This window comes from Thalassophryne amazonica, chromosome 17, assembly GCF_902500255.1.
Source record: "Thalassophryne amazonica chromosome 17, fThaAma1.1, whole genome shotgun sequence".
Classification (NCBI taxonomy): Eukaryota; Metazoa; Chordata; class Actinopteri; order Batrachoidiformes; family Batrachoididae; genus Thalassophryne; species Thalassophryne amazonica.
In genome coordinates this window covers 54,651,480-54,667,032 of record NC_047119.1, presented here as the reverse complement: position 1 = coordinate 54,667,032, position 15,553 = coordinate 54,651,480, and the positions used below count along the sequence as shown (strand labels likewise).

At 38.0% G+C, this 15,553-nt stretch overlaps 1 protein-coding gene across 1 annotated transcript in view; it reads right to left on the bottom strand.

Moving 5' to 3' along the window:
• LOC117529106 (chondroitin sulfate proteoglycan 4-like) overlaps positions 1-14,329 on the bottom strand; it is a 51,105-nt gene extending 36,776 nt beyond the window's left edge. Inside the window, 3 exon segments of the mRNA XM_034191807.1 lie at positions 1,215-1,378; positions 6,884-6,898; positions 14,215-14,329. Coding sequence (XP_034047698.1) covers positions 1,215-1,378; positions 6,884-6,898; positions 14,215-14,329 — 294 coding nt within the window.
• Positions 14,330-15,553: the final 1,224 nt, after the last annotated feature.

Here is a 15,553-nt window from a genome sequence, read left to right as displayed (position 1 = left end):
TCTATCTTTTAAAATTAATCATTAATCAACTAGTCTAATAATTATTTTTAATCAATCAGATTTTTTGATTGATCAAAAAAAAGTCAGATTAATCAAAAATAATTCATAGATTAATTGATTCATCAAAAATAATCCAGATTAATCAATTAATTATTTTGATTATCTAACATTTTTGATTAATCAATCTATTTATTGTTTTTGATTAGTTTGTTATCTGTCGGGTTAAGTTAGCAGTAAATCATAACCAAAAATTCTATCAAATACTTTAACCTTAACCTTGCAGTCAAATATTTTGTCATAAACAGTATCTCTTTTACAAAATAGAAGCAAATCCTAACAAAAGATAGAAAGTGCCAGTAACACAAAAGGAACAACAACAACCAAAAAAAACTCTTGCACACAGCTTTGCCCCTTCCTGAGACATAAAAAACACAAAAGAATATCCTAAAATATTTCATACGGTTGCAACTAACATTTATTTTCATCATCATTTATTCTGTTGATCATTTTCTGGGTTAATCCATTGTGGTTTGGTTCATGAAATGCCAGGAAATGTTCCATATATGAAAATAAGGATTGGTGTTTCTCAAAGCCCAAATGTCTAGTTTTGACCACAATGCAAAAATATTCACTTTATTGTCAGAGAGGAGTAAAAAAAACAACAACAACAAAAAAAATATTCACAGAAGCTTCAGAGAATTTTAATATTTAAAAAAGATTCAAAATATTTATTCATTCCCAGTATAGTTGGGAATTTAATCATTGGTTAATTTAAGTTTGTAGTAAATTTCATTCATTTATTGTTAGCTGATCATTTGACAGTAAGAATGAAATGTGTTGCTGCTCAGCCCAGCGTGATTAAACTGCTCTGGCACGCGCTCATAGATGCCATCATGAATGAACTTGTTCTAAAATGAAGTCATTGACAGAGGAATTTTTTCTTCTTCTTTTTGCAAAGAATCCAACACCAAGCTGCTTTCCCTCTGCCTCTCTGGAACATGATAAATACCGATCTATATGAGCTAAACCTCATCAAGGGAAAGTATTTTCCAACGGTTTGAAGGCATGAGGCAGTTTACTCTGGCCTGTAATCCGCTGTGTTCATCTGACTGTAAAGTTGTACCCCAACTTACAATTAATGACACAACTATGAGTGAAAGGCAGACTTTTGGACATGTACGACTGTTTCAGTGTGAACACATGTGAGGGTGCACCTGCAGACGTCCAGAGACCACCTCCAGCAGTAAGAAGTCTCTGTGTCCAGCAGCAAAAAGCAGCAGCCCAGCCGGGCTGGAGGTTCGAAAGCGTATATGAAGCCGTGTCTGATTGGATGGCTGCACGGCCCGCAGGTGGATGTAGCCATCGCCGTAGAACGACACTGCAACAATTAGGTGGTGTTTATTAATCACACACAAGGCAAAGAGTAAAGTAACAGCAGAAGCACACAATAAATCTACAGTATAACAACAGAAGCACACAATAAATCTACAGTATGCACGTAACAATGATGTCATGAATACTTCAGTGTAATATGAGGAAAAAAAATGCCAAAGGATCATCACTATTCTGTGTAATAAATTTAGACCAATGACCATGTTAGAAATTATTAAAATTATGTGACGCTTCCTCTGGTTTTTACAGATTTAGATAATAAAATGAATTAAACATTTATCTTATAGCAACCAATTGCAGGACACACACACCAACACACACACACACACACAAATACACACATACACTAAGGCCTGCCCTCTGCACAGACACACAGCATTAAACTATATCGACTGACCACGGAAGTGCTTGTCAATATGGAGTCCACTGTTGCTGAAATAATGGTGTATGGACCAGAAGGTCACAGGTTCAATTCCCCAATTAGATATGACAAAAATTATGAGGGCACTCTTCAGCGAGGTTCCCAAGTTGCTTGAGGGTGCAGTGCCCTGACATCGGTGTGTGACCAGGTGAATGTGCTGCATCATTGTAAATTGCTCTGAGCGTCTGCATCAGATGGAAAAGAGCTGCAGAAATACAGTCTGTTTGCCATTTAGTGTGTACTTAAACCTGCTATCCAAATTCAATTAATGACCGCTAATGCATTCAGGAGTGCGTCATCCTGCAAAGATCTGATGTTAATTGGACCACTGACCGGATGACACAGATTCAACTTTTGGTCAATGATACAACCCCCAAATAAACATGAGTTGGGTTAAAACTCAGCAGGTTGGAACAACAAAAAATACTTTTAACTATACAAAGGAGAAACACAAGTTAAAAAAAAAAATACAATTACTTTTTTCTTGCATATGGTGATACTAATCTGTAAAGATGTGAATAAAATTGCAGAATGCCACATAATACAATACAAAACTAATAATCTATATCAATCAATAAAGCAATAAGTATAGAAAAGAGCAAATGTACAATAACATGTATCTTTGCTCCAACTGAATAAAGAGATTTGAAAGTTGACCTGCATTTAGTCCATTCATAAAAATAACAACAAAAACAGCTGATCATTGATTGATGGATTGATTTGTGGATATAGTGTGATATATTGTATACATAATTTATACTTATTTATGATGCACTTGTAGACAAGTGAGAGAAATGCATGTCGTGGTCACATTATGGCTCTTTGTTGTGATCTTCGCGCCATTCTGTTTCTGGCATTATTTTCTATGTGTTATTATTATTCACCATGTTATCTGGCTAATTCTCTCTTGAGGTTAATATTCTCTGGAGCTTTTACTTTGACATTTCTTCCATGTTCATTTCATGTAGCTTGAAGTCTTTCTTTATGCTGCCAGCACTTCTGTGTTTGATTGTTTGGTTGCAGTGTTGTATAGTAACAAAGTAAAAATACTTCACTACTGTACTTAAGTACATTTTGGGAGACTTTGTACTTTACTTGAGTTTTTTTAATTCAGCTTACTTTCACTTTTACTTCACTACATTTCCGACGTTAATTGCGCGGCTTTGCTTTGAACCTTGAACCATCGAAGCAGTGATTCGCAGATCGAAGCAGCTTTGATCTACGATTCGTGGATTCATTGTTTATTTTCGCTTTATCCTATTTTTCCCTGCTAAAACCCCGAAGAGCATATGTCTGTGAGTAATATTTAATATTTTATGTTAAACTGACTTGTTATGGTCTTCTGAAACAGTTGATAGATGTATTTTATAACTTAAAACGGGACCGATGCTAACGCGTTAGCATGTCTATGGTGTTTTCAATGTTAAAGTTAGCATTAAGCTGTTCGCATCAGCACGTCTGTGTTGATTTGTTTTCTGTATAATTAATGGCTCAGCGTTCGTTGTCGTAAAAGAGTTAAATTGTAATTTTTTTATTTATTTTATTCATATATTATAGCAACACAATAATAGTCCAACATAATAGACAATGATAGTCAATAAAATAGACTAATAATCTTACAATACAATTTTAGAGAAAGAGACAAAAAGAACCTAATGAAACAAAACACAACAGAAAAGATAAAACCATGTAACAATGAAAAAAAATAAATAAATACATATAGAAATAAATAACTGTTTCCTGTGAACACCTAGTGAGTAGCCTACTCTCGTTTAGGTTTGAAACCTTGTTTCTGAAGTACTTTTGTGTGATGTGCACAATTTTCACTATTTTGACTAATACTACCAGTCATTTACAAGCCAGATAAACTTTATAATATAAAAAAATCAGTCCATTTTTGATTATTAACATTTACTTGTACTTGTCATACTTAAGTACAATAAATACTAGATACCTTAAGACTTTTACTTGAGTAGCATTTCAATCGGTGACTTGAACTTCTACCAAAGTCATTTTATTGGGTATCTTTACTTTTACTTAAATTGTGATTTTCCGGTACTTTATACAACACTGTTTGGTTGCCTATTTAGCAGTAATTGAGTGTTCCCTCACTGCCAGATTGCATAGGTTCATCCTGCTCTCTCGTGTTTTGTTTTCCCACTGATTTTTCCAGTGTTTTTTCTTCCCCTCTGTTACAGACCTGCCATTAAGAGTTACTGAGCTTATTGCTTACCATCTTGGATTTGTTTGCTTGGTATGAGAACGTTCTATGTATTGATCTAATGCCTGTATTTTGGATAACACACTGCTGCTCTCATTGAAAGACGGGACCGAGGGACGTCTTGGACTGATCACTCGTGTGCCTGACCACTGCCTGTTAACACCAAGCCTGTTGCTAATTACATTTTCTCTCTGGGACAACAAACCTGTTCTATACCTACTTTCTGTCATGGTTCTCTGCGCTGGGGTCCTCTGACTAATGATTACAAGGTGTGTGTGTGTGTGTGGTGTGTGTTTGTGTGTGTAAAACACAACTTTACATCAACAATGAATGTGACCTAAACCCAGTAAATAAAAGCAGCATTCAAGTGATTCAAACAGAAATTTACCAGATAGACACAAAAAATGTTTTATGAGAACAAAAAGCCTCTTTTTAGCACCAATTATCTCAATAAAAAGAGGCAATTTACATGATGGGGGAGAGAAATAAAAGGTGTGTGCAGCTCAACAATTTCACAGCGTAATTATAAAAGTCTGTAACATCACATCACAACAACACATCAAACCATTAAAAACATCAGTGAGCACAACCCACACTGTAAATTAAAGAGACAAAGGTCTGTATTCAGCTTCAAAGTACCCAGCAGCTGAAATCCTACTCCACTTTACAAACAGTCACAAATGATTTACAAATTAACTACAAGCCTTTATAAGGCTTCCAATAAATATCTGTAGGGCAGCACTTGATGAAACTGTTCTGGGTGAAATCCACATACATTTTGTTTGAATGACTTTTGTGGAGAGAATTTTGTTTTATGCCATCACTTTGAAGAACAGACTGGCTGTTGGGGTTTAGATTCCTTTGTTTTCACAAAAAGTAAAGTGACCTTCACTTTGCAGAAAAAATATAAATAAATAAATAATAAGAAGAAATAAATTCAAACTTGTGCAGGCAGTTCTTGTTTTTTCAAGTCATTAATGTTTGCTGTACAATCATTTCATCCTAACAAAGCACAGAATAAAGACATTAACGGTACAAATTTACTGTGACATTTGTGTCCATTGTGAGTAAACATCTGACCACCACTGTAAACATGAATACTGTCAGGAGTTGTGTAAACTTTAATGTGGTTCGCCCCAGAGTGAAACCTGAGGGTTGTCCACCCTTTGTGGTATGAACTCACTGACTGCCCCATCAAGGTTATTTTTGATTGGTTACTGAGACCTTGTTTTTAATCTATTTGAACTTTTCTGCAAAGTTCTACAGCTCTTTGAATTCTACCTTCATTTTATTGTCTACAGTTGATATGATTAATCTTGATCACTTCATTATCTTAGTCAGTCTTCATGCAGCTGCCATTTGGACATGCGTGCACAAATAAGGTTTACATCACGGCTGTCTAACTTATTATTAACCCGGTCCCACTGAGAAACACCCAGTCAGCAGGTCCACCCAGCATGCCTCTGGGCATAAAGCCTATAAGCTCACCATCAGGTTTGTCCATCCATGTATAATCTGTCTCTATGATGTGGTGCACTCTGGATTAATATTAGTAATCTTACTATAGTCATTGACACACATCCGTCAATGCAGGCCTTTTATGCGCAGTCATTGATGCAAAATTTAAAGCCTGACACACTGGTTTAGTATCTGCATTTACATTAATTTGGTTTTGGTTTAACATTTCTATTAATTTCTGGATAAACACAATTGGTCTCGAGACCAGTCTTAAGACCAGCTGTTCACTTACTTGGTCTTATCTAAGAATTGAAGCAATTATATGCCATCTTGAAGTAGAAAAATGGTAAATGTACAGCATCTATATACAGCGTTTTTCCACCTGACTCTGAGTTTCAAAGTACTTTACACTGATGCCTCACATTCACCCATTCACACACCAATGTCAGGGTGTTATCATGTAAGGTGCTCAAGTGCACTCCAGGAGCCACTGGAGTATTAAGGACCTTATCCAAGAGCCTTTAGTGGTTTTCCCAGTCTGGCGGGAATTGAACAGAGGATCCTCTGGTCTCAAGTCCACCGCTTAACCACTACACCATCATCTTCCCCCAAAAAACACATATTAATTAAAATGATAATGATTATTAACATACTCTTAAGTGAGCCATCAAAAGACCTCAGTAGATTCTGTCTTGAGCAAAATCCCAACACTCAAGCCTTTAAGCGCTTGGTCTTGATTCAGACTTGATATAGGTGGCCTTGTCTCCAACCCTACATCTCTGGAATATAGTTTGAGAGACCAGTCCTGAAGGACCTGTAACTCCCGCTAAATTGGTTCATTGGAGTCAAAAAACAGGAATTCGGGCCGTCGCTGACATTTGAACCCTCTCTAATTTGCCCCAGAAAAAGCAGGTCCACATCAACACGCTTTGTGAACATCTCTGTTCTCCAATAGTTTGTTATCACGTAACGACACGGCAAAGGCAGAAAACATCGTTTAAGGTTGGTACCATCAGAATTCATGTAAGAAACTCATGAGATGAACTTATATCACAAATATCTTGGGTCTGCAATGATTTGGTGTTGAGCAATGTCATGACGATGACCATGGAACCATTCTGCACTCCTGTGGCCACATGTGCATAAAATAACCAACAGCAAGTCAAAATATAATCCATGAGGCTGCCTTATGTCTGCAGACATCAGAAAGGATTAAAAACATTAAGCTACCAAGTGTCACACATTTGTACTGACAGGTTGCATTAATCAGTTTGTTGTTTTTCACATGATGCAGGTTTTCTTCAGACCAGCAACTGGAGCAATCAGGAAAAATAATATTCTGACCTCATAATTAGCAGCTCTGCAGCTTTTCCTCACTCACAGCTTCTTACCTCCATCAACTTGTCCTGTGGACAACAGCAGCAAGAGAAAAAGATAAGACACAAACCCCCCCCATCATGAGGCTCTGACAATTTAACTTGAAGTCAGTTTAGAGGAACATCTGGCTGCAGGACTGAGCTGTCCATTCTGCTCCCAGCACACAGACACGGTCCACATTCTTCTTCTGGCTTTGGATTAGAGGTAGAAGAAACAAATAATGTACCTGTGCTTTGTGAGCACAGCACAGACGGGTGGGGCTACACGCAGCTCCTCCCATCCACACCAGGAGAGCAGGGTGCTGCAGTGCCAAAACTGGGCACAAGGGGGTGGTGTTGTAATAGAGACGACAGTGTACATTGTCCTAAATGTATCTCTTTGAAAGGGGAGCTAGATCTACAGGATCAGCCTAACATTTCACACGCAGTTCCAATACATAGACAACTAAAGTGTGAAAAATAAAGGATTTTGTGCAGACATAAAAATAATCAGATGCAAAAATAATTCTGATATAAAATGACAAATGTGTTCATGAGTCCAGATCTTTACCTTAAAGCTACAGTATGTAGGATTTACAGATGTTTATTAGCATAAATGGAATGAACTGATGTGTTAAGGTTAGCATGAGCTCTTCATACCTACTGGAGAGTGGGCCCCCTCATGGAGGATGCCATGTTGGTACAGTCATCCAAAAGAGACATACTTTCACACATTTTGCTTTTGTGTTGTTTTTTTGCGGCATGGCCGAAAGACTGAAGAAAATAGAAGAAGAATCAGCTGTTGATCACTTACACTCCTATTCCACAGGGTGCCACTCTACTACGATTGTTCACGATCCAGAAAAAAAAAATGCAAAAATGAGATGAACGGCTTACTCTGGCTTGCCTCATAATCGGCTGGCTTATAAAGTGTGTCCAAAAAAAAGTAAGGAGCTCAGACCTCAAACTGCAACAAAAGCTTCTGCTTCAAATTTTTTCCCCGATACAACACAATCAAATAACTTTCAAGCTGTAATCACTAGGCCTACCCTGTTTAAAGATGTGAAGCTGGTAAGTTTACGAACACCTGCAAGTTACCACGCACTTGTGAAGATTTTGCAAATCGGGATGAAATTTTTAAACAGCTCGCAAATTTCACCCCAATTTCAAATCAGTGCCCATGATGACCATAACTACTGCGTATACCAAGTCTGTTCAAAATTGACAAAGACAGATCAAGAAGTTACTCTGATGCATTAAAATGTGCCCAGATTTACTATTAAAGGGGAAGAAATGGTGCTCTGTGGAATAGCCTCACTGTACATCGTCTACTGGTTGCTCATGCAGGCTAAAAAGTGTAAGAACCCTCATTTTTGTGAAGCGGAGGATTATACATATTGCTTATCACAAGAGGAGGCAACTGAGCATGCAGGGAAACAAAATCATGACCAGCAATGGCATAACGCAATCTGCAACCTCACCACTAGAAGGCACTAAACCCTGCACACTGTAGCTTTAAGTCAGCACAAACTTTCTTTCTGTCATGTGCTGAGAAAATCAGGTGCTTCCACACTCATAGGCAAGAAAATCAACTTTCTGACTGACACAAGACTATTATTCACAACTCTGCTGTTTCTTCTCTTCTAAATATATAAGCATACACTTTCATTTGCTTGCCGTCTCCTGATTTGGCAGCGGGTTCTCACTCGATCGCATGCCAAATGTGATTATGAGCGGTGAAAAATGCTCACGAACAACAAAAGCTTTCTGATTATTGTTGGTGCAGGGCCAATCTGGAATTCTGACAGAACCAGTGAAACTTTTCCCAGCCGATCATCTGCTCGGTATTTCACTGATCCTCTCTGAAGCCATTATTTTCTTAGAGCAAAGATTTTCCATTGGCTTCTTTTTTAATTTGGGGCCCAAAAGTGGAAACTGCTGCCTGTTAAATTGTAAATACTTAAACTGTTAGACACTCATACAGTACTGTATATGCCCTTTTTATGTTTTATGTTATGTAACTGATAAAAAATAAAATGCTGATGTGTATGACATGTGCAATAAATAAATAATAAATAAATACGTCAGTTTTAGACTTTGACCCTCCCACCTCAAAAAAACAAAAAACAAAAAAACAACACATTATATATAATGTTCAATAAAAAAAATGGACATAAAAAAACATCACCAGAGTACTAAGAGTACTGTAACAAGTGGTTTTCTACCCAATGTGGTGACTTTAATTAAACTGAATTACAATGAGCCATAAAAGAAGGTAGAAAACACAGAGAATGAGCAGGAAAAGAGAGTATTAAAGAGAAAGAATCACAAGGGGACGTAAAAGGAAACACAAGGTGAAACAGGGGAAACAGCCAGTGGGTCACTGTGGGAACATGGAAGTGTGGGTGTGACTGTTCATCGTGCAGGACACAGTCCATGATCTGTGTCCTGATCCACCCATACTTTAGACCTGGCGGATCAAGTTCCAACAGTTCCTCATGCACACAGGGTGGGAAGAGGGCTTTGAGGGAACAGCCCCAGGATTCTGTGCACGTCAGTTTAAATACCTACGTACATTACAATAATAAAAAAAACCATCTTCCTAGGACCTCGCCATTTGTCTGACAGATGGATCTGTGTCTACATTTATATATTACACAATGGTTTAGTGTTTAAAGGGGGTTTGATTGCAGCGATTTTTAGTTATACTTTCACATAGACCTTAATATTTATAATTAACTAAATAAGTGGACACAATAGATAATATTCTGGGAAATTTTGGAGGTGATCCTAAATATATTCTGGAATTGAGATCCAGAAGAATGTTTGGCACATAGCAGATCCAGGATCCAGAAGACATTTTAAACATACAGGTACATTTTATTAAAACATGTATTAATAATGAATTTTGCTAACTTTTGTGAGCAGATGAATCATTTTGTAGGAACTAATTTAAGTACATTTTTAGTCTGGGATTGGTATCCAGAAGAATGTTAGCGATATAGCCATGCTGAACTCAAAACATCTATATTATACTAGCCAAGTGGCCTCTGTGTCTTTATATATATATATATATATATATATATATATATATAATATATATATATATATATATATATATATATATATATATATATATATATATATGTATATATGCTCCAGGTTTTGGAGCAACACATGCTGCCGTCCAAGCAACGTCTTTTTCAGGGATGTCCCTGCTTATTTCAGCAAGACAATGCCAAGCCACATTCTGCACGTGTTGCAACAGTGTGGCTTCGTAGTAAAAGAGTGCGAGTACTAGACTGGCCTGCCTGCAGTCCAGACCTGTCACCCATTGAAAATGTGTGGCACATTACGAAGCACAAAATATGACAACGGAGACCCCGGACTGTTGAACAACTAAAGTCATACATCAAGCAAGAATGGGAAAGAATTCCACCTACAAAGCTTCAACAATTAGTGTCCTCAGTTCCCAAACACTTATTGTGTGTTGTTAGAAGGAAAGGTGATGTAACACAGTGGTAAACATATCAGTGTCCCAGCTTTTTTGAAACGTGTTGCAGGCATCCATTTCAAAATGAGCAAATATTTGGACAAAAATAATAAAGTTTATCAGTTTGAACATTAAATATCTTGTCTTTGTGGTGTATTCAATTGAATATAGGTTGAGGAGGATTTGCAAATCATTGTATTTACATTTTACACAACATCCTAACGTTATCGGAATTGGGGCTGTGTGTCTGTGAGTGTGTGTGTGTGTGTGTGTGTGTGTGTGTGTGTGTATATATATATATATATATATATATATATATATATATATATATATATATATATATATATATATATATATTTCTTAAGAAACAAGGGTTGATGCTAAATTTAAGTTGGTGGGAAGTGACATATAAGAATGGAGGAAGGTGCACACAGGTGGACTACATTCTTTGTAGGAGATGCAAACTAAAAGAAGTTGGAGACTATAAGGTGGTGGCAGGAGAGGGTGTAGCTAGACAGCATAGGATGGTGGCTTGTAGGATGATTTTATAGGTGAAGAAGAAGAAGAAGAAGAAAAGAGTGAGCTCAACAAAGGATCAGATTGCGGAAGCTGAAGAAGGAAGACTCTTGTATGAGATTCAGTGAGCAGGTGAGAGAGGCACTGGAAGGAGGGGAAGTAGTTTTGGAAAACTGGAAAAGTACTGCAGATGTGGTGAGGGAAACAGCTAGGAAAGTACTGGGTGTGACATCTGGACAGTGGAAGGAAGACAAGAAGACTTGGTGGTGGAATGAAGATGTCCAAGAAAGCATAAGATGAGTTTAAATACTTGGGGTCAACTGTCCAAAGTAATGGAGTGTGTGGTAGAGACGTGACAAAGAGAATGCAGTCAGGGTGGAGTAGGTGGAGAAAGGTGACAGGAGTGATTTGTGACTGAAGAACATCATAAGAGTGAAGGGGAATGTTGACAAGACAGTAGTGAGACCAGCTATGTTGGACGGCTTAGAGAACGTGGAACTAACAAAAAGACAGGTGGCAGAGCTGGAGGTTTTTGGGAGTGACGAGGATGGACATATTAAATGAACATATCAAAGGGACAGCTCAGGTGGGACGGTTTGGACACAGTCAGAGCGGAGAGATCGAGATGGTTTGGACATGTGCAGAGAAGGGACCCAGGATACACTCTAAAAAATGAACCACTGTCTCAAAGAGAAAAAGTGATGTAATAATTTGCATAGATTTTTTTAAAAGTTATTTCAACTTAACTAAAGTTATTTCAAATTACCTATGGAAGTCTTGTTGCATTTATTCAGTTGAAAGCAGAAATAACAGTTGAAACAACTTTCAAAAATCTATGCAAATTGTTACATCAATTTTTCTTTTTGAGACAGCAGTTGCTTTTTCAGAGTGTAGGGAGAAGGATGCTGAGGAAGAAAATACCAGGCAGGAGGAGAAGAGGGAGGCCAAAGAGGAGATTTATGGATGTGGTGAGGGAGGACATGCAGGTGGTGGTGTGTGACAGAGGAAGATACAGAGGACAGAGATGGAAACGATTGATCTGCTGTGGCGACCCCTAACGGGAACAACCGAAGGAAGAGTACCTTCTAGTTTCTACAAATGTTTGCTCTCATTTCATTTAATGGTTTTCAATTTGCTTTCACCATTTATTTTTTGTAGATATTATTGATATCAATGCCATTGTCGATTTCTGCTTATCGAGCCGATTCTTTATCAGTTCCCTTATCATTACCTCCTTTGAATTTTCTGTGTACTAAAAGTAGGCTTTACAAGTTTACAAGTCAATAAAACAGCATTTTATTGAGTCTTAAAGTAAATAAATATGAAATTGGTCACTGGATCCTTGATCTCTGGACATAAATAAAAATAAAATCTGTACATGGTCACTGGATCCTAGATCTCTGGGACAGGTTCACCACTGAACCCCACAGAAGAAGAGAGGGTACGTTTGATTTATATCACAGGAGAGCATTTTGAGGTCAGAACGCATTTCCACATTCACAAAATGCTTAAAAACCGACAAAAATGCATAAAAGTACTTAATTTACTCATATTTGTTGTCAGTTGGGTAAATCGTCAGACTCTGACCTGTAGCTAATCTCGTTTCCTCTGCGGCGTGTGCGTGAGACAAAAACAAATGTGTTTTCGTCATGGCAAGTGGTCAAAACTATCTCTGACCTCCAGCTAGTTCTGGCTTAATGTGAACTGAAGAACCGATAAGGGAATCGTTAAGCAGGCTATTGATGTTGGTGGATCGAATCATTTCTTATCAGTTCTTAACAGGAACCGGTTTTCGATACCCATCCCTACTGCTGACTGGCTGCGATATGTGCAGGCAAACACAGCGTACATGCAGTGTGAACCTGCTTACGTCACGCTCTTTGTACAGCAGTGGAATTCAGAACAGGTTGTTGTTGGTCTAAGGCTTTGTTGTGATTGACAATATCATCATCATCATTTTTAGAGAAACATGTCCACATGGTATCATGATTTCAGGAATGCAGGCAAGGAATGTAAAAATGACAATGTTGTTGGGTGAAAACTAGCAATGACACTTGTGCTGGGCTTTGCGCCAGGTGTGTGATGGTACCGGTACACAAACACCACTCTTCTTGAAAACGGTTTTTGGTTTGCATGCTTTTACTTTTCACTGACAGAGCTATTTTACCTATAATTAGAAAACAGACAGCCCACAATCCAACCTTTTTTCCTGTTTTTCCTTGGAGACCCCCCATTGTATTTAACAAATGCACTATAAATGGCTACCAACTACAATAAAAGCAAACAATACACATTACTGTATGTTCAAGGTTCTTCCGGGATGGGTGCGCAAAAAGAAAAAGGGGAAAAAAGGAGCACAGTTTGAATGAAACGGGATGAGAGCAGGAAGCACCTGCCCGATCATAAATCGAACCAGCACAAACCAGGAAGAGATGGAGGAGTGGGTCCAGGAGTGGGTCCAGGAGTGGGACCAGTTCAAACCAGCAGCAGCTAGAACAACAAAAACACTCCAACATTTCACTGTGGTCACAGTTGAATATATGTAAAGAAAAAAAGTCAAAACTGTTTCCCATTTGCAAAATTATGTTTCCGCTCAAAGCTTCTCATCCTTCCTGTCCTTTAGAAAAAAAAAATATAAATAAAAAGTCCAGCACACGTGTTTGTTGGTGATTTTTCAGCTGAAAAATGATATATTAAAAAAGAACAAAACCTCCACATTATCCACCTGAGCAGCCGAGATGAATGACTCACCGCGTTTTGATGCTGCAGTAAAATAAAGTTAATGGAAGAAGGTTCCAAACCCTGTGTGGGTTGGAACAAACTCTGGCCTGGGACTTTAGTCCACTTCCAGGATGAATATAGTAACTGAATGACACATCTATTTCCTCTTTATGAGCTGATTGCATAAGAACAGAAAGAAAAAGAAAAGAGAGAAAAGATACTCAGAGAGAGAAACAAACTGCTGAACAGAAAGAAAATCCACATATTTATTCACTGAGTCTAATTAGATTTTAAATGCAGTATAGATGAAAACTGCACATTTACCTGGATTCAGTCACTCATTTAAGGCCCTGGTCAGTGACTAAGTACATGGTTCCAGTACATTATGGGCCTGTCCAACTCCGATTATGATCAACAGATTACGATTCATTATTCTCTTTAAGAGTCTGTGTGCAGTGGAACCTGGTGCATTGCTGTTGCTTTGATGGCAAACACAGGTGAGATGTGTTCTGGTAAGTCAAAGTGTACAAAGCATCAAAGAGTGCAAGTGGAGAGCAGCCACCAAAGCTCCCTGAGGTGAAGCAATGAGGTGAAGTTTCAGATTATTCCATGACAGGTATGTTGGTGCACAGCTGACCACAAAGTAGCAGTGGCGTCAGCTGGAAACTAGTACTGATAACTGTGCTGGGGTAAGACAGGGCCATCCATGGTTTAAAGGTGGAGTCACACTGCGACAGATTGAGGAAACCCATTAGAACGGATTTAATTTGTCTGGTGCCAAAAATCGATGAATCCTTTGGTCTCCAGTGGATTTGGGTCTCTGATGCAATGAGTGGACAACCACCAAAAATGGGTGTACATCACTTCTGGACGTAACTATAAGACAAATAGATAACGCACAGATAAAACTAACATCTAACAGACATCCACTGGCAAGATAACAAACACATACAGGAGAAAATGGTAAACAAACATCTAATCACCGGGTAAGCTGTCAAAGTTTTGAGCATGCTCAAAACTTTTAGATGGACTTGTCAGACATCAGCTGACAAGGTACGCAATTAATGTATGAGAAAAAAGATTTCTACAAGACAAAAACGGACACAAACGGATATCTAAATTTCTTTTCCGTTGCTCATATCCTCAGTCCGTCACAGTGTGACAGCTGCTTTATATTTCTGGTCCCATCTGTAGTAAGTTTAGCGGGAAAATAAATCAGTTCTTCATTTCTTCCAGTTTCCTGGACTGGCTTGCATGACTGCAGCCACCTTTACATTTTGAATCATGAATAACTGTACCAGGTAGGGATGCTCTGATCAGGTTTTATGCTGCCAATTCCGATACCGATTGTGGCCTTGAGTGTCAATCACCGATTCCGATCACACAAATTGGCTGTAAATTTTTTTGATTTAATTATGATGAGTGCTACTGGCTATATAAAATCACTTTAATTTAGACAAAACACATTTTTACTTAATTCTTCAAGAAAAAAAAAAAAACTATTCAGTCAAAAGGACAACTGAAAAAACACCTAAATTTACTTGCTATCAGTACTACAATCTTTAACAGGTTGAAAACATTTAAGTGACACCAAAAAATGTGCACAAATAATCACTAAAAATGATAAAATGTTAAAATTTAAATAAATGCTTAAGACGCATTTTAAGGCATATTTTGCGAGTGTTTTCTGAATGTGTTCAGTCGCGAATCCCCATTGAAAATGCATTAACATCCAGGAACTTTGTCGATATTTTGCCCGGTTAGGAGGTGTCATGGCGCTGTCCATGAAGGGACGTTCACGTTTAGTGGGCAGCACTGGGTGTGTGGACTCTAGTAGTCATATACGAGGTCTGTCAATAAAGTAACGGACCTTTTTATTTTTTTTAACTATATGGATTTGATTTATATGTTTTTATGTCAGACAAGCTTGAAACCCTAGTGCGCATGCGTGAGTTTTTCCACGCCTGTCGGTGACA